The following is a 20407-nucleotide window of genomic DNA, read 5'->3' on the forward strand; positions in this document are numbered from 1 at the left end:
GCCAAACTATCTGTGGCTATATAAAAATTGTGGTGTGTCTGTGTAGTGAGTTGTGGATTGAGTTTGGCCACCTGGATCTGCCTATGCCCTATCCTGTACGAATTGGTACTCTCTGGTTCTGATGAAAGTAGTTTATTTTCCAAAAACGAATATTGTAGCCCTAATAAATGCAACTGTATAGTGGCAAATCATTGAAGGTTAGCGTAACATTTTAACATCATTTTAACCGTCATAATATTAATAATTTTATTATTTATTTTACAGTAATATATTAATACATTTAAAATAATGCGCACTAGAAAAAATATAAAAATACTTCACTGATCAAATAACGTGATTACATTTATGAACATCGATCTCATATAGTTTGAATAACTTTGCATTATTTGTTCAAATGTTGACCTTTGACCTATGTCAATGATAAATGTGCTCTTTTGGATTGTGTATGATTGATAGATGTCTTAACAGAATGACAAAACATAACATTTTGTCTTAAATGTTAGTTTTTATTTGGGTTTATATGCAAATTGTGTGATTGGTCAATATTGACATTTGACCTTTAATTGAGAAGTATTTGTTTTATAAGGCGACGGAATAGATACATATGACCATACAAATGTATTAAAAGACCAAATTGAACTTCAATAAATTGGTTATAATACATATGTATATAATACATTGTTATAATTGGTCAATTTTGAACTTTGACCCCTTATCTCTTCCTATTCGCTTCCTATCCTGATCAAAGTCTGATTTGATTAAATACAGTATTATAATTATATTAATCAAAATTATAATGAAATAACATAACTTTACTGATCAAATAATTTGATTATTTGTAAAACCATCAATATCATAATTTGGACAACTTTGCATTTATTTGTTAACTAATACGTTTATTATGTTGACCTTTGACCTTATGTCAACTGATGAAATTGACCTTATGTCAACTGATGAAATGATGTATTCGCTCTTTTACATTGCGTATGATTGATTAACAGGATGAGAAAACATCCAATTTTTATTAAATATAAGTTTTTATTTGGTTTTATAGGTACGTTCTATGATTGGTCAATATTGACATTTGACCCTTAATTACAAAGAATTTTTTTTTCATAAGGTGATTGAATAGACACTTATAATACACATATAAAGAAACAAACATAATCATAAAAATGTAATAAAAGACCAAATTGTGCTTCAATAAATTTGTTAGATAGATGGTACCTAGATGGTTCTCGAATACACAGTAATTTCAGCGTAACAAAACTGGCGATTTCAAATGTACGTACCGCAGGACTACAATACATTGTCGTTTACAGAAACGAATAAACAGACACGATGATTTATGTAGTCAACTAAAATTAGCACCCTGGGAATTACTTCCGAAGGAGAAACTTATCACAAAATGAGTCCAAATTTTTGGTTTGGACTCATTTAAAGAAACCCAATTTGTGTTTTGTATGTAACATTAGGGTTGAGGGATGGGAAAGCGGATAGGTACAAAGAGGAACAATTTTTAAATATATTCTTTATCCACTCAGTAACGAAATATTTTGTTCATGTTTTATAGGCCTATAAGTAATATACCTCCAAATACAGTAAAACATTTGCGATTTAATACTTTGTTAAAACTGTCACTGTCATAATCGATTGAAATATTAAAGTACATTTCACGATACACCACTACGACGTTTATATTATTGGTAATCATTAATTAATACAAACGTTGAGAAGGAACTGTCAGTATAAAGTTTATTTGTATATATAATAATGTGTTTATATATCTAACAGTAGAGCCTATCCACAATCTCAGTAATAAAGTTTATTTGTAGGCCTATATATTTTTATACTACATCTAACAGTACGAACATTCACAGTAAGAAATGTTCGATTCAAATGAGGACCAAAAATAGTTAATAGGTATTTACAGTATTGTCAAAGTATTGCAAGTTTATTCTCAAAGGGCCCATATATTTACCTACCGTATGTGTTAAACCAAGGGCTCATAAATCTACCTACTTGTGTTAAACCAAACTCTAGAGATTGGGATGTTCCATTCATCGCAAATCAATACATTTGTATAATCGTATATTAAATCTATCAAAATAGTATTTTTTTAATAAAATCGGCCTGTCTTCAACATTATGATGCTGTACTCTAGCTGTTCAACCAGTTTCAGCTATTAAAAACAATCATCGTAGGAGGAGATAGGAAAATGCGAAGCCTCCTCGCATTTTTGTGGCGGGTATTTTTCAAGATGGACATCCATTAGACAGTGTATACAACGATCGGAAAACACCCCTATTTGGGGCAAATCGTTGAACCTAAATTCGTTTTAATCGTCAATAACTAATTATCTAACTTAATTTAATTAGTAAACAGGCTTACATCAGGTGGTTAAAATCAGTACCGAAAGTACGAACCAACTTTATATACCATCGAGTAAAAATTCTAGAAGTAACGCGCGATTTACCGAATTTTGCCCTTACGTAAATTTATATATAGATACATATACATAATACATTGTTGTAATTGGTCAATTTTGAACTTTGACCCCTTATATCTCGAAAACGCTTCCTATCCTGATCGATTACCTTCCATATTTGTAATCTACGGAAAATTCTGGTCTAGAAAAGTTGGATGGCAATTTGTCCCCTTTCGGGTGGTGGTGAATCCCCCCTCCTGCCACCGGACTACTAGTATTAAATGTTAATAAAATCATTGTAATACACTGGTACGTGTGCCGATAACAACCTAGTATTAAATGTTAATAAAATCATTGTAATACACTGGTACGTGGGCCGATAACAACCTAGTATTAAATGTTAATAAAATCATTGTATTACACTGGTACGTGGGCCGATAACAACCTAGTATTAAATGTTAATAAAATCATTGTAATACAGTGGTACGTGTGCCGATAACAACCTAGTATTAAATGTTAATAAAATCATTGTAATACACCGGTGTGTCGATACAACTTGATATTAAATGTTAATAAAACAAAGGAAATCATTGTCTATTTCAGGAAAAATAAACCAAATATAATTCCATTGTTAGTTAATTAATTCTCAAGTTGAGATTGTAGATATAATTTTAAGTTTCTTGGTGTGGTGATTACCAGCGATCTAAAATGACATGATCACATAACCAAGTGTCAAACAAGCCCAATAATGCCTTTAGTTTTTGCGTAGACTGTAATATTTTGAGAGTTAACGTACCTTTACATTTTGTCACTTTTTGTACAAGTCGGTTACTGAAAGTTTACTCACCTTTAGTTTTATTGTGTGATTTACCGGAGCCACAAGTAAAGCTAAGTCAGGTCTACAACGTATCGTTAAAGATCTATTGTCCTCTTGAAAAAATAATTCTTAACAATTTTTTTTTAATATGCCATTTTGATGGCACCTAATAGTATATCCACTTTGACCAAAAATTGGATCGAAAAAATGTATTTACCTAAAAAAACTGTAATTTAAAGCAACAAAATACTCAAATTGGCTGCCAACCAATGGGTTTTTGGTTGAATTTAACCATTTGTTTTTGTCATTTTATAACTGAAAACATTAATTTTTTTCCGGTGTTTTTTCTATGGAAGTGATTAACTTCAATGAAACTACAAAATAATCTATTCAAAGTCTGATTTTATTCTTCTTTATTTTTCAAGTTTTTGGGGACAATACGTCTTTAAGTTATGCATCACGTATCATTGGAACTGAGCAGTGTTCTATTGAATCCGTTTTTTAAAATCGATCAATTAAGAAAACACATTATGTATTACAAGATTGCACTCCATGCATAATGTATTTGAGGTGTTACGATCGGTAGACGTTACCGGGCCATCATCTCTCGTACAAATAGGTTTCGTAACATCTTTTATCTATCTAAATAGCACAGGACTGCCTATACACACAGATGCTGATAGTCACAGACTTTACAAAACTAGCATAGACTATACACACAGCTGCTGAATGAAAGTGTATACGGTGTAACCTTCCAAACAATGTAAAATAAAAACACTCGTTTCTTCATTTGCATTTTATTGCTCGTTTTAAATCGATATTTTACATAAATAATTAAATTGATTGTTCATTCAAAAATTAGATGATTAAATCAAAGTTGGTTAGCAATTGTTTTTTTCTTATTTTAGACCTATATATTTATATATTTCATTCGGTGTTTGTCTCTTTATGTTTTGTTTATAGTATTGTTCAGCCGTCTTTTGGCTGATCAGAGTCTTCCATCACAAATATTTACATTTTTCTATTTGATTTCCTATAGGCCTATTTATTTTATACAGTATTGTCATCTACTTTTTATATTGTATCACAATTCACTTTTATGTATTTTAAGAAATCAGACTATAGTCCCACACAATTTTCCTAACAATCTTTAGGTCTATACAGCCGTAGTTTGAGTGGTTCTCTCGCGGACAGCCAAATATTCTTTAATGTCTTGCCGAATGCATTTTTCAAGGATCGTTTTTTTACTCTCCTCTTCTGCCTTATTCCGTAGTATTACCTCAAAAAGTGGTACAATTCCAGCAATAAAAACCGCTGCATATAGCTTCACTTGTTTTAACTGGTTGAAATTGTCAATGAACTTTAGCGTTGAGAAACCTACCCAAATTACTAGGCTCAGAATTAGAAGTTGCATGATTATAATTAGAAGTTGAGTCTCTGGTGGTCTATACTTTGTTACAATGGTGTCAAAGAAAGTCTTTTCAATAGCAATTAAGCCTTCAGTATCTTGCCGGATTATCGGTAAAGATGGAATTTCTATAGTGATATCCGTTTGTATAGATACAGACGTATGACCTTCTGAAAGAGTATCTGTAGGTTGTTGGTTAAAAGCAGATTCTACTGCAGTGCTATCTGATTGTACAGATACAGACGTATGACCTGCCGAAAGAGTATCTGTAGGTTGTGGATTAAAAGCAGATTCTGCTGCAGTGCTATCTGATTGTACAGATATAGACGTATGACCTGCTGAAAGAGTATCTGTAGGTTGCGGGTTAAAAGAAGATTCTGATGCAGTGCTGTCTGATTGTACAGATACAGACGTATGACCTGCTGAAAGAGTATCAGTAGGTTGTGGGTTAAAAGCAGATTCTGCTGCAGGGCTATCTGATAATTGTGCATGGGTAGAAGTTTGATCTGAAAGAGTGTCGTAGTTATAATTAGTGGAAACTTCATTTCCAGCTAATAATGCCGTCCTTTCATCAGAATGTTCAATAATATTAAGTTCAAAGCAGTCCTCATCGTCCTTGTTTTTAAATTGTGGAAAAGAGGGCAGTTTATCACCAGAAACTTGCACCTTGTTATCTTTAATTAACTCATCAAATGCCGCAATCACTTGCTGAAGGAGAACCACATATCCTTTGTAATAACCGGTTATAATTGAAATGACGTAACCAATCACAATTAAAGTTATAACAGCAACGACCCCAGCGGTACCAGGGTTGACCAACAAACCGATGTAGAAGTACCAAATAATATCAAATATGTACCTAATGGTACATCCCCACTTTGTAGACAGAACAATGTTCACAGTAGCACTAATTGATATCACCCAAAACGGCGATAATAATGTCATCACAACTCCAGATAGTGTTTGGCCTACTGCCACTACTAGACATAAACGAACATAAAGATAAAATGTCGATGTAGACATAACAACAGTAAAAATACCGTAGACTAATAAGAACGGTCCTACAAGAATATAAAACATAGTTTTACAGAGTAATCCTTTTTTGCTCAAACACTTCCAGAACCAGTTTAACCCATCCTTCCAGTGGGAAATTGAAACAATCAATTTGATCCTTTCCTTCATTTCAAACGAAAGTTTGTGTAAACCACTGTAATTATTTTCTGGAAGTTTCAATATCTTGAGAATGCAACGAACTTTCCAATTTGTTCTAATGTTGTGCAAATTAGAGTAATTATTCAAAAAACTAGTTTCAAACCAAACTTGACACTTTAACCAGATTATCAACATAAAAATGCAAGCAAATATATAAAATGAATCAACAAAAATATTTGAATGCTGGCATATCATATTTAAAGGCTCCCAACACTTTGGTATGACTTCACTGTTCTTAAACGCTGCACGGCGACGGTGAAAATTATCGCTGTCCGAAACATGAGCAATGATGTAAGGTAGATATGGTAGAAAACCAGCAAGTACCCATAAAATCAGCCAACGCAGAATAAAACTACATTTATGTTGATTTCCACTATAAAATATCAAGTGTTTAGTGCCTATTGGTAGATCAGTCCGTAAGCTAAAATATTCTTTTCCATACTCATTCATTGGTTTTACGCGACACAAAAAGGAGACAAGGAACCAAATAAAGTAGAATGTGAATATGCTACTAAACCAGGAAAATGTGTTATACCAAGAATGTTTCATATTTTTACGAAGTTTAATTGAGCCATCGTCTGAATTTGTCCAGCATTCAAAGTACGTACTACTTTGAAGAAGTTGGTAATAACACCCTGGCGTTGTCGATATGCTGAAATTATAACGTGTAAGCTGTCGCTCAATGCAAACATCTTGTTTCACATTGTCAATTTTTAGCTGCAGTAAAGAGTTTGCGATTATGTTTAATTTGTCTTCATTTTCAACATCAAAGAAACACTCTGGTACTGAGGTGATGTTTAAGGAGATGTGTTCTACACCAGGAGACAGAGTTCCAAGTGACAGGTGTTCAAAATCAAAAGGAAAAGTCGAAAGCAGTTCACCAATTTCCCCGACAGTCACAACCCAGTGGTTGACATCAATCACTGTTGTATTGTCATAAAAACTTTTTCCAACAGAATCAGAAGCATCAACAAAAGATAACAACTTTACGTTGATAAAGACAGCATCACCTTTTAAGAGTTCTTGCAAGACATCTGTGCCATCCATCTCTAGTAGACAGGTAGTGTTATCGAACTGGATCCTTGCAGAGATGTCTCTGGATGACGTCACAATGAACATGGTTGCCAGAAGAAGTAAGATGCTCCGAAAACGTGTCATGGTTTGAGGAGTAAAGATAATGACTCTGAAAATAATCAAATTAATGTACCTACACTTTGTGGATGAAGTTTTTTGGTATGCTACTATTGTATGTATTTATTCATGAGTCGCGTAGCTTGTCCACATAGGGGTAATTTGTGTGTTCCTCTTTAATTTAACAGGATTTTTGCCAAATAAACCATACCTTACATTACTGTACTTTACACCCCCGTATGCATTCAAGCTAATCACCTATACTAATACCCTATACGATTAGTATATTTAGGCCATAATAAAGATGTCAATCAAGAGAACATGTCAACTTATATTGAAGTTGAAATGTCGTAATTTTTACATTTATTGGTACACAAAATAACTGAAAGAGCATTTATTTTTATAGGATACTCAGACGCCATTTTCAACAAAGCTCATGTGAAACCTGTTCCGGAAAATGGTTTCTACAGTACAAAATTAAATTGTATAATAGCAAAATATTATATTCAATACAATACTGTAACTTACAGTATTGTATGTAAGGCACATTAACATGAATTTATTTTGTGAATATCCAAGCAAAGGTATAGATGCGATTGGAATAACTTACCAGTGACGACGAATAAGTGATCAAAACGAAATGATTACCAACAGTGACACTATTAGAAGTTGGTAAGAAGCAGCAAAGCAGAAGTTTATTTTATGTAATTTGAATAGTATTACAGTAATAGTCGGCCTGACTTGCACTAAAAAAAACGGAGGAATATAAATACAAATGATCAAATGTCGATGAGAGAAATAAATATAATTTTAATATGAAACGATATATTAAAATGATACATTGGTGGTTATTAATTTCGAAATTGTAAAACGGTTTTGAATTGGCCTCAATTGAATATAAACAATTTCCTTGTACATTCGACCGACGTGCATGGATACTAGCTGTATGTACAAATCAAAATTGATTAACTAAAGACTTATATTAACTAAGTAACATTTTGTTTTAGTAGTATTTACAAAATAAGTTAAGATATGGGTAAAAAGATGTCATAATCTCTCATTAACTAGAGGAAACAATTTAGTATACCTTTGACCTTTGACCTTTGATTATGTAATGTGTTTTATTATTATTTTTCATGTTATTTTGTTTAATAGCAAATTTAATTGTTGTTCTTCTTATGTTCCATTTTGTCATTTCCCAAATAGTGTTAGGGTTATTTTCTGCACATTCTATCTTGGTGTTCTTTATTGTTTCTATAATATCCTTTACGTAGTTGGGATACTGTAATAAACTAGTGTTCAGCTTTATTAGGTCCGTAAATGTTTGCAATAGTAAATAATTGTTCATTAATTGCAATGATTATTCTACCATTGTCATCCTGATAAACATTATCGAATTCGTATGTGGCATACCGTTTAAAACGTACACATACTCCGGCAGAATTGGATGTGCCATTACTGAATAATATGTTAGTGCCTCCATTCTATTCGCCACTGTTTTCTAATTCGATTGTGCAGTGTGTTTCTTGTAACAAATAAATGGAAATGGCTGATCCTGTAACCAATTAAAAACCGTCCGACGCTTAAACGAGTTCCTTAGGCCCAACATTCAAACTACATACTTCTACGTTTGCCATATGGTAGTATGGTGGAAGTTGTAACAACGTACTGATTTAAGGTTAATATTCAAGAAGGCCAATTATTATTAGTATTATGTAATTTGAATAGTATTACAGTATAGTCGGTCTGACTTGCACTAAAAAAACGGAGGAATATAAATACAAATGGTAAAATGTCGATGAGAGAAATAAAAATAATTTTAACATGAAACGATATGGTTATCAATTTCGAAATTGTAAAACAGTTTTGAATTTCCTTGTAAACTGTAGCCTACATTCAACCGACGTGCATGGATACTCGCTGTACAAAATTGAATAACTACAGACCTTACAGGGGTGATCTCTCCACATGCTCTAAATTTACCTTGTTAAAATACGAGTACGTTTTGAAATCGTCCACAAGATTCGTACTAGTGTTCAACCTATTTCACTCACTTGTGATCTAATTTATCAAATATATTTTAAAGACTATTGTATGTCAACAACTCTAGGCCTACCACTTGATTGAATTTGCCTTTTATGCGATCGCAACCTACCCTATCGCAACCTTTACAAAACAAAACAATACGCCTGAGGATGATCAAAGCATATATTGATCGACACGTCGAGAAACTCAACAAACTTTATAACAACAATACACACTTTATCGTCGCGCAAGTGAACACATTATTATGCAAATTACTTTGGGGACGGAAGAAGGGATTGAAGTAAATTGAAACCCGCAATAACCTATGAACGTTCTTCGAACAACATCACACTATTTTCTATGAATTGTCAGTCAGTTAAAAATAAAGCATCTCAATAAAGAAATCGGGCGGTGGTCTCGCACGCCACCCAGTGAACGTCTTTGTAACTGCGGCAAAGTGCACCTGAAAGGCGTGTCTAGGGGGACATTGCTTTCTCCAAATTAGGAGCAAGTTTCTGGAACCCTCTGCCAATAGACTTAAGGGAACTGAAATCGATAGATCTATTTAAGAAAGGCCTTAAAACTTACTTGTTTCCTATGCATTAGAATGTGAAGCGCCTTGATCAATTTAGAAAGGCGCTATACAAATTGTTTTATTATTATTTAACGGGTGGTAGCCAAACATTTAAATTCTTATGTCTGAGCATCATCTACATGAACCGTTTCAATCTGCATATAAAACATGTCATAGCACCGAAACAGCATTACTTAACCTTGAGGTCCACAATGACATCTTATTGGCAATTCAATACAGTGGTTCCACATAGACTGTTTGGCAAGATGGGCAAACTGGGAGTATCACTGCCGATATATAGGTGGGTGTTGGACTTCCTTAGTAATAGATCACAATACGTTAAGCTGAGTAATTTAATGTCTCCCTTTGTTTTCTATTTATACTTAATTTATGATTTTGTTATGACAATTGTCGCACGGTTTTTGCCGATGATACTACAATCGCGGGGCTTATAACAAATAATGATGAAGTAGAGTGCCTAACTCAGGTCAATAATGTAATACACTGGTGTGTTGGTAACAACCTAATATTAAATGTTAATAAAACAAAGGAAAATTTCAGGGAAAAAAAATAAACCAAATAAAATTCCATTGTATATTAATAATTCAAGTTGAGATTGTAGATAATTTTAAGTTTCTTGGCGTGGTGATTACCAGTGATCTAAAATGGCATGATCACATAACCAAGTGTATCAAAGAAGTCCAACAATGCCTTTACTTTTTGTGTGGACTGAAATCTTTTTAAACATTTCATTATCACTTTTTAGGACTTACTCATTTTCTCCATCTGGACACTATTGGGTAGAAAGTCCGATTTTTAAAGTACAACTCCTCCCTTATTAGTTGTAGTATTGAGCTGGGATTTGGCATGAATATACTACAGGGACATGTCCTCAAATCTATAGAGCCGGATTTTTAAATTTCAAACCGGATGCAGCCATATGACGTCTCGAAGATGGTACCATATAGCCGTATTTGGTAGGTTATTGATGTGTATGTGACGTCACATCCCGTCTTATGACGTCATTACAGCTTCATTTTCTGTACCCCGAGTATCGCACATTCGTGCTTTTTTGTTAATTAATTTGTTTAATTAAGAAGCCACAATGTGTGACACACACCACAGCGTTATGTAGTTATATGCGGCTTCTTGACGTAGTGGTTATCACGTTTGCTTAACACGCAGAAGGTTCGAGCCCGGGCGAAACCTTTTTTTAAAACGTTATGGTGAAAAGTACTGTATACGCAATATGATAATTATACACAGTATATCTTATTTTTATTATTTTTTTAAATACTTATTTTGTGTAATCGGTAATTATCACTTTTACACATGTTTATTTTGCTTTGTGCTTATTACCATATTTATTTGTAATTTAAATGGATTAAAAAACTTTCTGTAACCCACATTTTTAGTGCAAGAGGTTTCGTAGTGTAGTGGTTATCAAGTCTGCATAACACGCAGAAGGTCCCCGGTTCGAGCCCTGGCGAAACCTATTTTTCTTTAACTTTATGGTGAAATATACTGTATACGTAATATGATATAGAGTATATCTCGTTTTATTACTCGGGGTACCTGAGTCTAGGACTCTCTCATCTTTTCCTCTTCTTCTTCCATCCGGACACTATTGAGCAAAAAGTGCGATTTATAAAGTACTACTCCTCCCGCCCTTATTCGTTGTAGTATTGAGCTCGGATTTAGCATGAATATACTACAGGGACATGTCCTCAAAGCTATAGAGCCGGAATGTTTAATTTCATACCGGATGCAGCCATATCACGTCTCGAAGATGGTACCGTATAGCCGTATTTGGTAGCGCGGTTATTGATGTGTATGTGACGTTACATCCGGTCTTATGACGTCATTACAGCTTCTTTCGCTGTACCCCGAGTATTGCACATTCGTGCTTCTTTTACAAGTCGGTCATTGAAAGTGACTCACCCTTAGTTTTGTTTTGTGGTTCATCGGGGCCACAAGATAATTCAGATCTACAACGTGTTGTTAAGTATGCATCACGTATCATTGGAACTAAGCAGAGCTCTATTGAATCCGTTTTTGAAAATCGATCAATTAAAAAAACACATTCTATATTGCAAGATTGTATACTCATCCCATGCATAATGTAGTATTACGTAGCGGTAGAAGTTACGGTCCATCATCTCTCGTACAAATAGGTTTCGTAACAGTTTTTATCCAGCTGCCATTCAGGCACTGAAGCGGCTTGTCAGTATACCATACGAGAGTGATGTGACACTGTAATTGTTTTTGTTAGTTTTTCATTTATCTGTTTTTGTATATCTTAGAGCAAACATAATTTCTATGTATATTTTATAAGTTATTGCTGTGTTGTAACAGTAATTAAACCTTGTTTATTTTGTCTGCCCTTAAATTTGTTTTATATTGGTATACAGGAGTTGACACTAATATTTCATATTTAGTAACTACAGTAGTAGTAAAATACAGAATAGTGGGATCTCACTATAATTACTCGCTATACACACAGCTGCTGTGCTTATAGCCACAAACTTTAGAGAACTAGCATAAGGCTATACACACGTCAGCTGCTTTGCGTATAGCCACATACTTTACAGAACTAGCACAGGACTGCCTATACACGCAAATTCTGTGCGTATAGTAACAAAACTAGCATAAGACTATACACACCTGCTGTGTGTATGGCCATATTCTTTTACTGTGCTGAAATTTCAATAACTGGATGTACAAAGAATTTAAAAAGAATGGCATTTTGTCACCGTTAATTTTGACGGTATTACGTTAGTAGTGTGTTCTTGATTTTAAGTGCAGTGCCAATAAGCTTTTAAACTCTCAAATTTATAATGGGGGTCATTTAATTTAATGTATTCAAATTTGGCTATATGCACTACCTACTACCAATAATGATTTACTTGATAATTCAAGTTACAATTCAAATTTAGTTGTTACTGTGTTGTAACAGTAATTATTCATATTTTGGGTTTGTTACATATTTTGCGCAATAATAAATAAAAAGTTATTGATTTAGGCCTATGAAATACAGTTTGTAGTTGAAATCATAAATTGGTTTGTATGCGTGATGAATCCTGAAAGTTAGAAATATTATTGTCTTTATTATTCACAATGTTTAAGATTTACCACTGTATCTATCAATCAATTGTTTGTAGAATAGGCCTACTGTACTACAAATGTTCAATAAAACCCGGAATATATGAAAATCATTCTGTACTCGGCGACAATAGTTTTTGTAATTACAAAAACTATTGCCGCCGAGTACAGGACGATTTTCATATATTCCGGGTTTTATTGAACATTTGTAGTACAGTATTCTACAAACAATTGATAGATACAGTGGTAAATCTTAAACATTATGAAAAATACAGACAATAATATTTCTAACTTTCAGGATTCGTCACGCATACAAACCAATTTCTGATTTCAAACTACAAACCGTATTTCATAGGCCTAAATCAATAACTTCTACAAACCGTATTTCATAGGCCTACATCAATAACTTCTACAAACCGTATTTCATAGGCCTAAATCAATAACTTCTACAAACCGTATTTCATAGGCCTAAATCAATAACTTCAAAACATTTTATTTATTATTGCGCACAATATGCAACAAACCCAAAATATGAATAATCACTGTTACAACACAGTAACAACTAAATGTGAATTGTAACTTGAATTATCAAGTAAATCATTATTGGTAGTAGGTAGTGCATATAGCCAAATTTGAATACATTAAATTAAACGACCTCCATTGTAAATTTGGAGTTTAAGTGCTGGTCTAAAAGTAGATGACCATATAAGGAAATATTTTCCCTAATTCTCAAAACGAAACAAGGAAGCAAGTATTGTATTCAAAACAATTGATTTTTTCAGAAATCAACTAAAACAACACGGCTACTACGAAAAAAAAGATATAATTTCATCAGCAGAGGTATCATATTATACCAAACAGGAAATGCCAAGAAGCTCATGAATATTAATTTCCTAACCACCACTGAAAAAAGGGTTTTAACTAGGAAAAAAACGAATTATTTATTTATTTTATTTTAAAACAATTATATTCATTTCCCACCGTTTTTTAGTGCAAATGAGGTCGACTATTAAATACTATTCAAATTACATAAAACAAACTTCTGCTTTGCTGCTTCTTACCAACTTCTAATAGTGTCACTGTTGGTGATCATTTCGTGTTAATCACGTATTGGTAAGTTAATAGTACTAGTAAGTTATTCGACTTCCATCTATACCTTTGCTTAGATATTCATAGAATAAATTCATGTTAGTGTGCCTTACATACAATACAGTAACTTATTGTATTGAATATAATATTTTGCTATTAAACAATTTAATTTTGTAGGCCCTTCCATTTTCCGAAACAGAATTCACAGGAGCTCAAGTGAAAAATAAATGTTCTTTCAGTTATTTTGTGTACCAATAAATATAAAAAGACATTTCAACTTCAATATAAGTTGACATGTTCTCTTGATTGACATCTTTAATTATGGCCGAAATATACTAATCGTATAGGCTACTAGTAGGTGATTACCTTGAATCTATGCGGGGGTGTAAAGTACGGTAATGTAAGGTATGGTTTATTTGGGAAAAATCCTGTTAAAATTAAAGAGGAACACATATACCACAATATGGACTAATAAATACAATATTACCATAAAAAAAACTTTATCTAAAAAATATAGGTATATTAATTAATTATTTTCAGAGTCCTTATATTTACTCCTCAAACCATGACACGTTTTCGGAGCATCTTACTTCTTCTGGCAGCCATTTGTATTGTGACGTCACCTAGAAACATCTCTACAAGGATCCAATCCGATAACACAACCTGTCTCCTGGAGATGGATGACACAGATGTCTTGCAAGAACTCTTGAAAGGTGATGCTGTCTTTATCAACGTAAAGTTGTTATCTTTTGTTGATGCTTCTGATTCTGTTGGAACAAGTTTTTATGAAAATACAACAGTCATTGACGTCAACCACTGGGTTGTGGCTGTCGGGGAAATCGGTGAACTCCTTTTGACTTTTCCATTTGATTTTGAATTTCTATCACTGGGAACTCTGTCTCCTAGTGTGGAACACATCTCCTTAAACGTCACCTCCATACCAGAGTGTTTCTTTGAAGTTGACAACGAAGACAAATTGAACGTAATCGCAAATTCCCTCTTCAGCTCGAAAGTGACAAAGATGCGAAACAAGAGGTCTGTATTGAACGACAGCTTGACAATTTTAACGTATGGGATTTGTCTTTAGCGTCTGCGGCTTATTACTCTATTCTTCAAATCAGTACGTACTTTCAATGCTGGCAAATTTCAGACGATGGGTCAGTTAAACTTAGTAAATTTATGAAACATTCCTTGTATAAGATATTTAACTGGCTTAGTTCCATATTCGCACTCTATTTTATTTGGTTCCTTGTCTCGTTTTTGTGTCACGTAAAACCCATGAATGAGAATAGAAAAGAATATTTGAGCTTACAGACTGATCTACCAATGGGGCCTAAGTATTTTCTAATACATAGTGGAAATCAGTATAACTGTATTTTTATTCTACGTTGGCTGATACTATGGGCACTTGTCGGTTTGCTACAATATATACCTGACATCATTGCTAATTTGTTGGACAGTAATTCTTTTAACCGTCGTCGTGCAGCGCTTAAAGTCATTCCAGAGTGTATGCCTCAGTATCTGTGTTGCCAGAAAGGTATTTTCATTAATGTACCACAAATAATTCTTTGCTTCCTTCTGTTGATAAGCTGTTTAGCGCGTCAAGTCTGGGTTGAAACTCATTTAATAAACTTATCTAATTTGCACAAAATTAGAAGAAGTATGGATGTTCGTTTAATTCTAAAGATAATGAAACTTCCAAAAAATAATTACAGTGGTTTACACAAACTTTCGTTTGAAATGAAGGAACATATGAAGTTGATTGTTTCAATTTCCCACTGGAAGAATGGGTTAAACTGGTTTCGGGACTGTTTTACAAAAATAAACAATAAAGTAATACATATTACTATGCTTTGTATTCTTGGAGGACCGTTCTTAATAGGCTACGGTATTTTCACTATTTTTATGTCTCTACCAATTGTTCATATTTTCTTGCGTTTCATGCTATTACATCCAGTAGGCATGGTAAATAGTTGTAAAGTTGTGACAATCTACATAGTGATATTGATGTACGGTATTTCTATGTTGTCTGTTCTGTTTGCAAATGTGAAATTAATCACTCCGCACATATTTATTATTATTTGGTACTTCTACATCGGTTTGCTGGTGAACCCTGGTACCGCTGGAGCCGTTGCAGCGATAATTTTAATTGTGCTTGGTTACGTCATTTCAATTATAACAGATTATTACAAAGAATATGTGGTTCTCCTGCAGCAAGTGATTTCGGCATTTGATGAGTTAATAAAAAATAACATGGTGCAAGTTTCTAGTGAGAAACTGCCATCTTTTCCACAATTTAAAAACGATGGCGAAGATGGCGAGGAGCATGAGACGATAGTAAGTATTATATTGAACCTTCTGATGAAACGGAATCATTATTTCCTGAAAATTTGGTGGCTTCCACAAAATAACTACATTTTTTCAGATCAAACTTCTGCCCCTGTACAATCAGATAGCACTGCAGCAGAATCTGCTTTTAACCCACAACCTATAGATACTCTTTCAGCAGGCCATACCTCTGTATCTGTACAATCAGACAGCACTGCAGCAGAATCTGCTTTTAATGCGCAACCTACTGATACTCTTTCAGCAGGTCATACGTCTGTATCTGTACGATCAGATATCACTGCAGCACAATCTGCTTTTAATCCGCAACCTACAGATACTCTTTCAGCAGGTCATACGTCTATATCTGTACAATCAGATAGCACTGCAGCAGAATCTGCTTTTAACCCACAAGCTACAGATACTCTTTCAGCAGGTCATACGTCTGTATCTGTACAATCAGATAGCACTGCAGCACAATCTGCTTTTAACCCGCAACCTACTGATACTCTTTCAGCAGGTCATACGTCTGTATCTGTACAATCAGATAGCACTGCAGCAGAATCTGCTTTTAACCCACAACCTATAGATACTCTTTCAGCTAGTCATACGTCTGTATCTGTACAATCAGATAGCACTGCAGCAGAATATGCTGAACCATCAAGTGATAGCACATCTAAATTACTCGTAATACGGCAAGATACTGAAGGCTTAACTGCAATTGAAAAGACTTTCTTTGACACCATTGTAACAAAGTATAGACCACCAGAGACCGAACGTCTAACTATAATCATGAAACTTCTAATTCTGAGCCTAGTAATGTGGGTAGGTTTCTCTACGCTAAAGACCATCGCTGATTACGACGAGTTAAAACAAGTGAAGCTATATGCAGCCGTTGCAATTGCTGGTATTGTACCCTTTTTTGCGGTATTACTACGGAATAAGTCGGAAGAAGAGAGTAACAAAATTATCCTTGAAAAACGAATCCGGAAAGACATTAAAGAATATTTCAAAACACGACTGTCTGAAAATTGGTATGAAATTATGAACAGTGATGGCGCCAACGACGGGAGTGGGGAGCCAAGGGCCCCCGCACGCGTTCTATGAGCAATTATACGCAATGAGCTGTGCCCAATGTTTAACAATTCGTACAAAGGGACACCGCCAAACAAGTGTGTACTTAATGTTTAGATCGCTGGCAATAATGCAGTGCATTTAAAGGGTAATAGCCCCCCGACGTACTCATGGCGCGCTGAAGCTACGAAGTGAACGCGAAAGATTGTTACTGTATTATACTATTTCCTCCACCACCGCTGGCGCCACCACTGATTATGAAATGAAAGATGATGCAAAATAAATCGTATGTAGTACATTTAAGAAAATAATTCAATCTTTTGTGAGGGAAGGTTGGATGTCAAACGACCTCCGAACACCAAGATAAAACATGAAATATCTTAAAAGAATGGAAAAAGCTTCAATTGAATAATCTTGTTTGTTAATGATAGATCAACTTTGTATATAGATAATGGGAGAAGAAAAGGTAAATTAGGAAACGAAATGTGTTTTTATTTGCTTATTTTTGTAACAAATATTTTTGGAAGTAGATATTAAATATAAATATATTGTTTGTATGGTTACACGCTATACAAATGTAACTTTACGTTGTACCAGTTTCAATATTGTTCCTTATTGTTACTCGACTTATTTCCTGGTGTGGCCATTTTAAGTACCTAAACTTGTCATACTTGTTTAATGCATCGACAGAAGTACCTAGCCCTGTAAAAACAAGGCCATATACATGGTTGCAGTCGCCTGCTAAAGTTAGTGTTTACCGACCAACCAACCGACCAACATATGCGGTGGCGTGCTCAAATTAGTGTTTACCGACCAACCGACCGACCGACATAGTAAGCTGTAGAGCCGCGTTGCAACGCGACTAAAAAGACCATATATATGGCTGCAGTCGTGTGCGTAAATTTTATTTGGTGTTTACCGACCGACATAGTGAGCTGTTGCGACTAAAAATGAAGTTCGTTTATGCGAGCCTAAGTGTGTGTTGTTTATGATGTCTTATAGGACCAAATTACATCAGATAAATAAGGATCGAAATGACAACTCGTACAATTTACGCAGATAATAGAGAGCTTTCGCTATCTCGATCGGGAACGAGAACCAGCATTAACCGGTTCTCGATCTCGTACTCGTTTAAAGAACAAATGTAGTTTCGTATCCTCGATCACCGATAATATGAAAACTATAGGTGGCAGCAGAGTTCTGATACGCTTCAAAGCATACGATATAAACAAAAACAAACTACTGTAGGCCTACTGTACAGTAGTAGTACTGTGGGCGCTAGTTCCGTTTCGCACCTGTCGTTTATTTCGACTCAAAATTGGTTAAGTAACTTTATCGTGATATGTTCAATGTTGTTGTTTCTATGGAGCGCCAAAAGAGCAATCATACTAGAGGGCTAAATACTCAGTAAATTACGTATATTTAATGCATTTATTGATGAAAATTACGTTCAATTTTATCATATTTTGTCAATGTCAATGCAACAAAATATTACTGTTGATACTGTACATGGTTTTTGCAGGAACTTTTAGGAATGAAAATCGAAAAATTCATCATCATATTACATGTACTGTAGGGAGGGGTATATCTGATCTAAATAATAATATTCCTCTTAGTCTTAGGCGTAGGCGTAGGGTTGGTTGCTATTTAAAAACAGCAAATTATTAGCAGTAAAATGTTACAGCATTTTTATTGACAAAATATATTAAAATTAAACGTGTATTTCAATAATAAAAGCATTAAAAGAAGACCATCTGTTGTTGTTGCTCTTTTGGCGCTCCATAGAAACGAAAATATTGAACTTCGAGTATGCTAAATTCGCGAGAAACATGTCTGTAAAATCATAAATTTAAGGATTTATTTGTTACTTTTTATGTGATTATTCTTCATAAAAGTACTTATGAGGCCCAATTTTAAGGTGTGGTATTCACAATAAGTTGCTTAACAATTTGGAGTCAAAAGGAAGTCGAAATAAAAACAGGTGCGAAACGGAACTAGCGCCGTACTGTGTACACTCGATCGTAACTAATCGGCACCAGGTCCTTGGGTACTATTAAAGTAACGTGAAAATGGCCGAAAATTTGGTAGATTTTGCAACATTACTGCTTGTATGGAGATCCAGCGTATCCTATACGCCCATGGCTGATTTCACCGTTCAGACAAGGAGCTGCTAACTTAGATCAGCGTCAGCAGGAGTTCAATGCTGCCATGTCTTCTGTACGTGTTTGTGTGGAGTGGGTATTTGGAAAGATGCTACAGAACTGGGCTTTTGTGGACTTCAAGAAAGACCTTAAGGTGTTTTTACAACCAGTGGCAAAATACTATATTGTGGCTTGTTTGCTGACCAATTGTCATACTTGTTTGTATGGGTCAGTAACTGGATCATTTTTTGAAGTCGAACCCCCAACACTCGAGGAGTATTTGGGCAATGCTTAATTGAAAACTATAATAGATCCTCAACATAATTATCAATTGCAAAAATATATGTATTTATTGCACTACTACTACCATAGGTCAAAATTACTTTTCAATTACTATATTTATAAACAGTCTACTATGCTAAATTTCATATTTAATTAGATTGTATATAACATTACTATCCACTTAGTAACGAAATATTGTTTTAATATTAAATGTTTTATAGGCCTATCAATAATATACCACTAAACACAGTAAAGAAGTACGATTTATAATACTTTTTTAAAACTGTCCCTGTATTCACAGTAAGACAATTTTGATTCAAATGGCAAACAAAATGGTTAATATGTACAGTATTTACAATATTGTCAAAGTATTGCAATATTATTTATATGTAAGTTTTATTCTCCAAGGCCCATAAATTTACCTACTTGTGTTAAACCATGGGCTCATAAATTTATCTACAAACTGGGAGTCTGATAGATTGGAATGTTCCATTCATCGCAAATCAATACATTTGTATAAACGTATATTAAATCTATCAAAATAGTATTTTTTTAAAAGAAAATCGGCCTGTCTTCAACATTATGATACTGTACTCGAGCTGTTCAACCGGTTTTCAGCTATTAAAAACAATTATCGTAGGAGGAGATAGGAATTGTGTGCAGGTATTTTTTCATGAGAACATCCATTAGACAGTGTATACCAAGATCGGAAAACACCCTATTTGGGGCAAATCGTCAAACCTAAATTCGTTTTAATTGTCAATAACTAATTATCTAACTAAATTTAATTAGTAAACAG

The 20407-nt window shown here is 34.1% G+C and overlaps 1 protein-coding gene across 1 annotated transcript; it reads left to right on the forward strand.

Annotated features, from left to right (window-relative positions):
• The first annotated feature begins 13687 nt into the window (after window positions 1-13687).
• On the forward strand, window positions 13688-17218 carry LOC140044342 (uncharacterized). Its single transcript, XM_072088820.1, has 3 exons — window positions 13688-13810; window positions 14327-14744; window positions 14792-17218. Exons 2-3 carry the CDS (start codon window positions 14352-14354, stop codon window positions 17216-17218), a joined length of 2820 nt encoding a protein of 939 aa, XP_071944921.1. The 5' UTR covers window positions 13688-13810; window positions 14327-14351.
• Window positions 17219-20407: the final 3189 nt, after the last annotated feature.

The sequence above is a fragment of the Antedon mediterranea genome, chromosome 3 (assembly GCF_964355755.1).
Source record: "Antedon mediterranea chromosome 3, ecAntMedi1.1, whole genome shotgun sequence".
NCBI lineage: Eukaryota > Metazoa > Echinodermata > Crinoidea > Comatulida > Antedonidae > Antedon > Antedon mediterranea.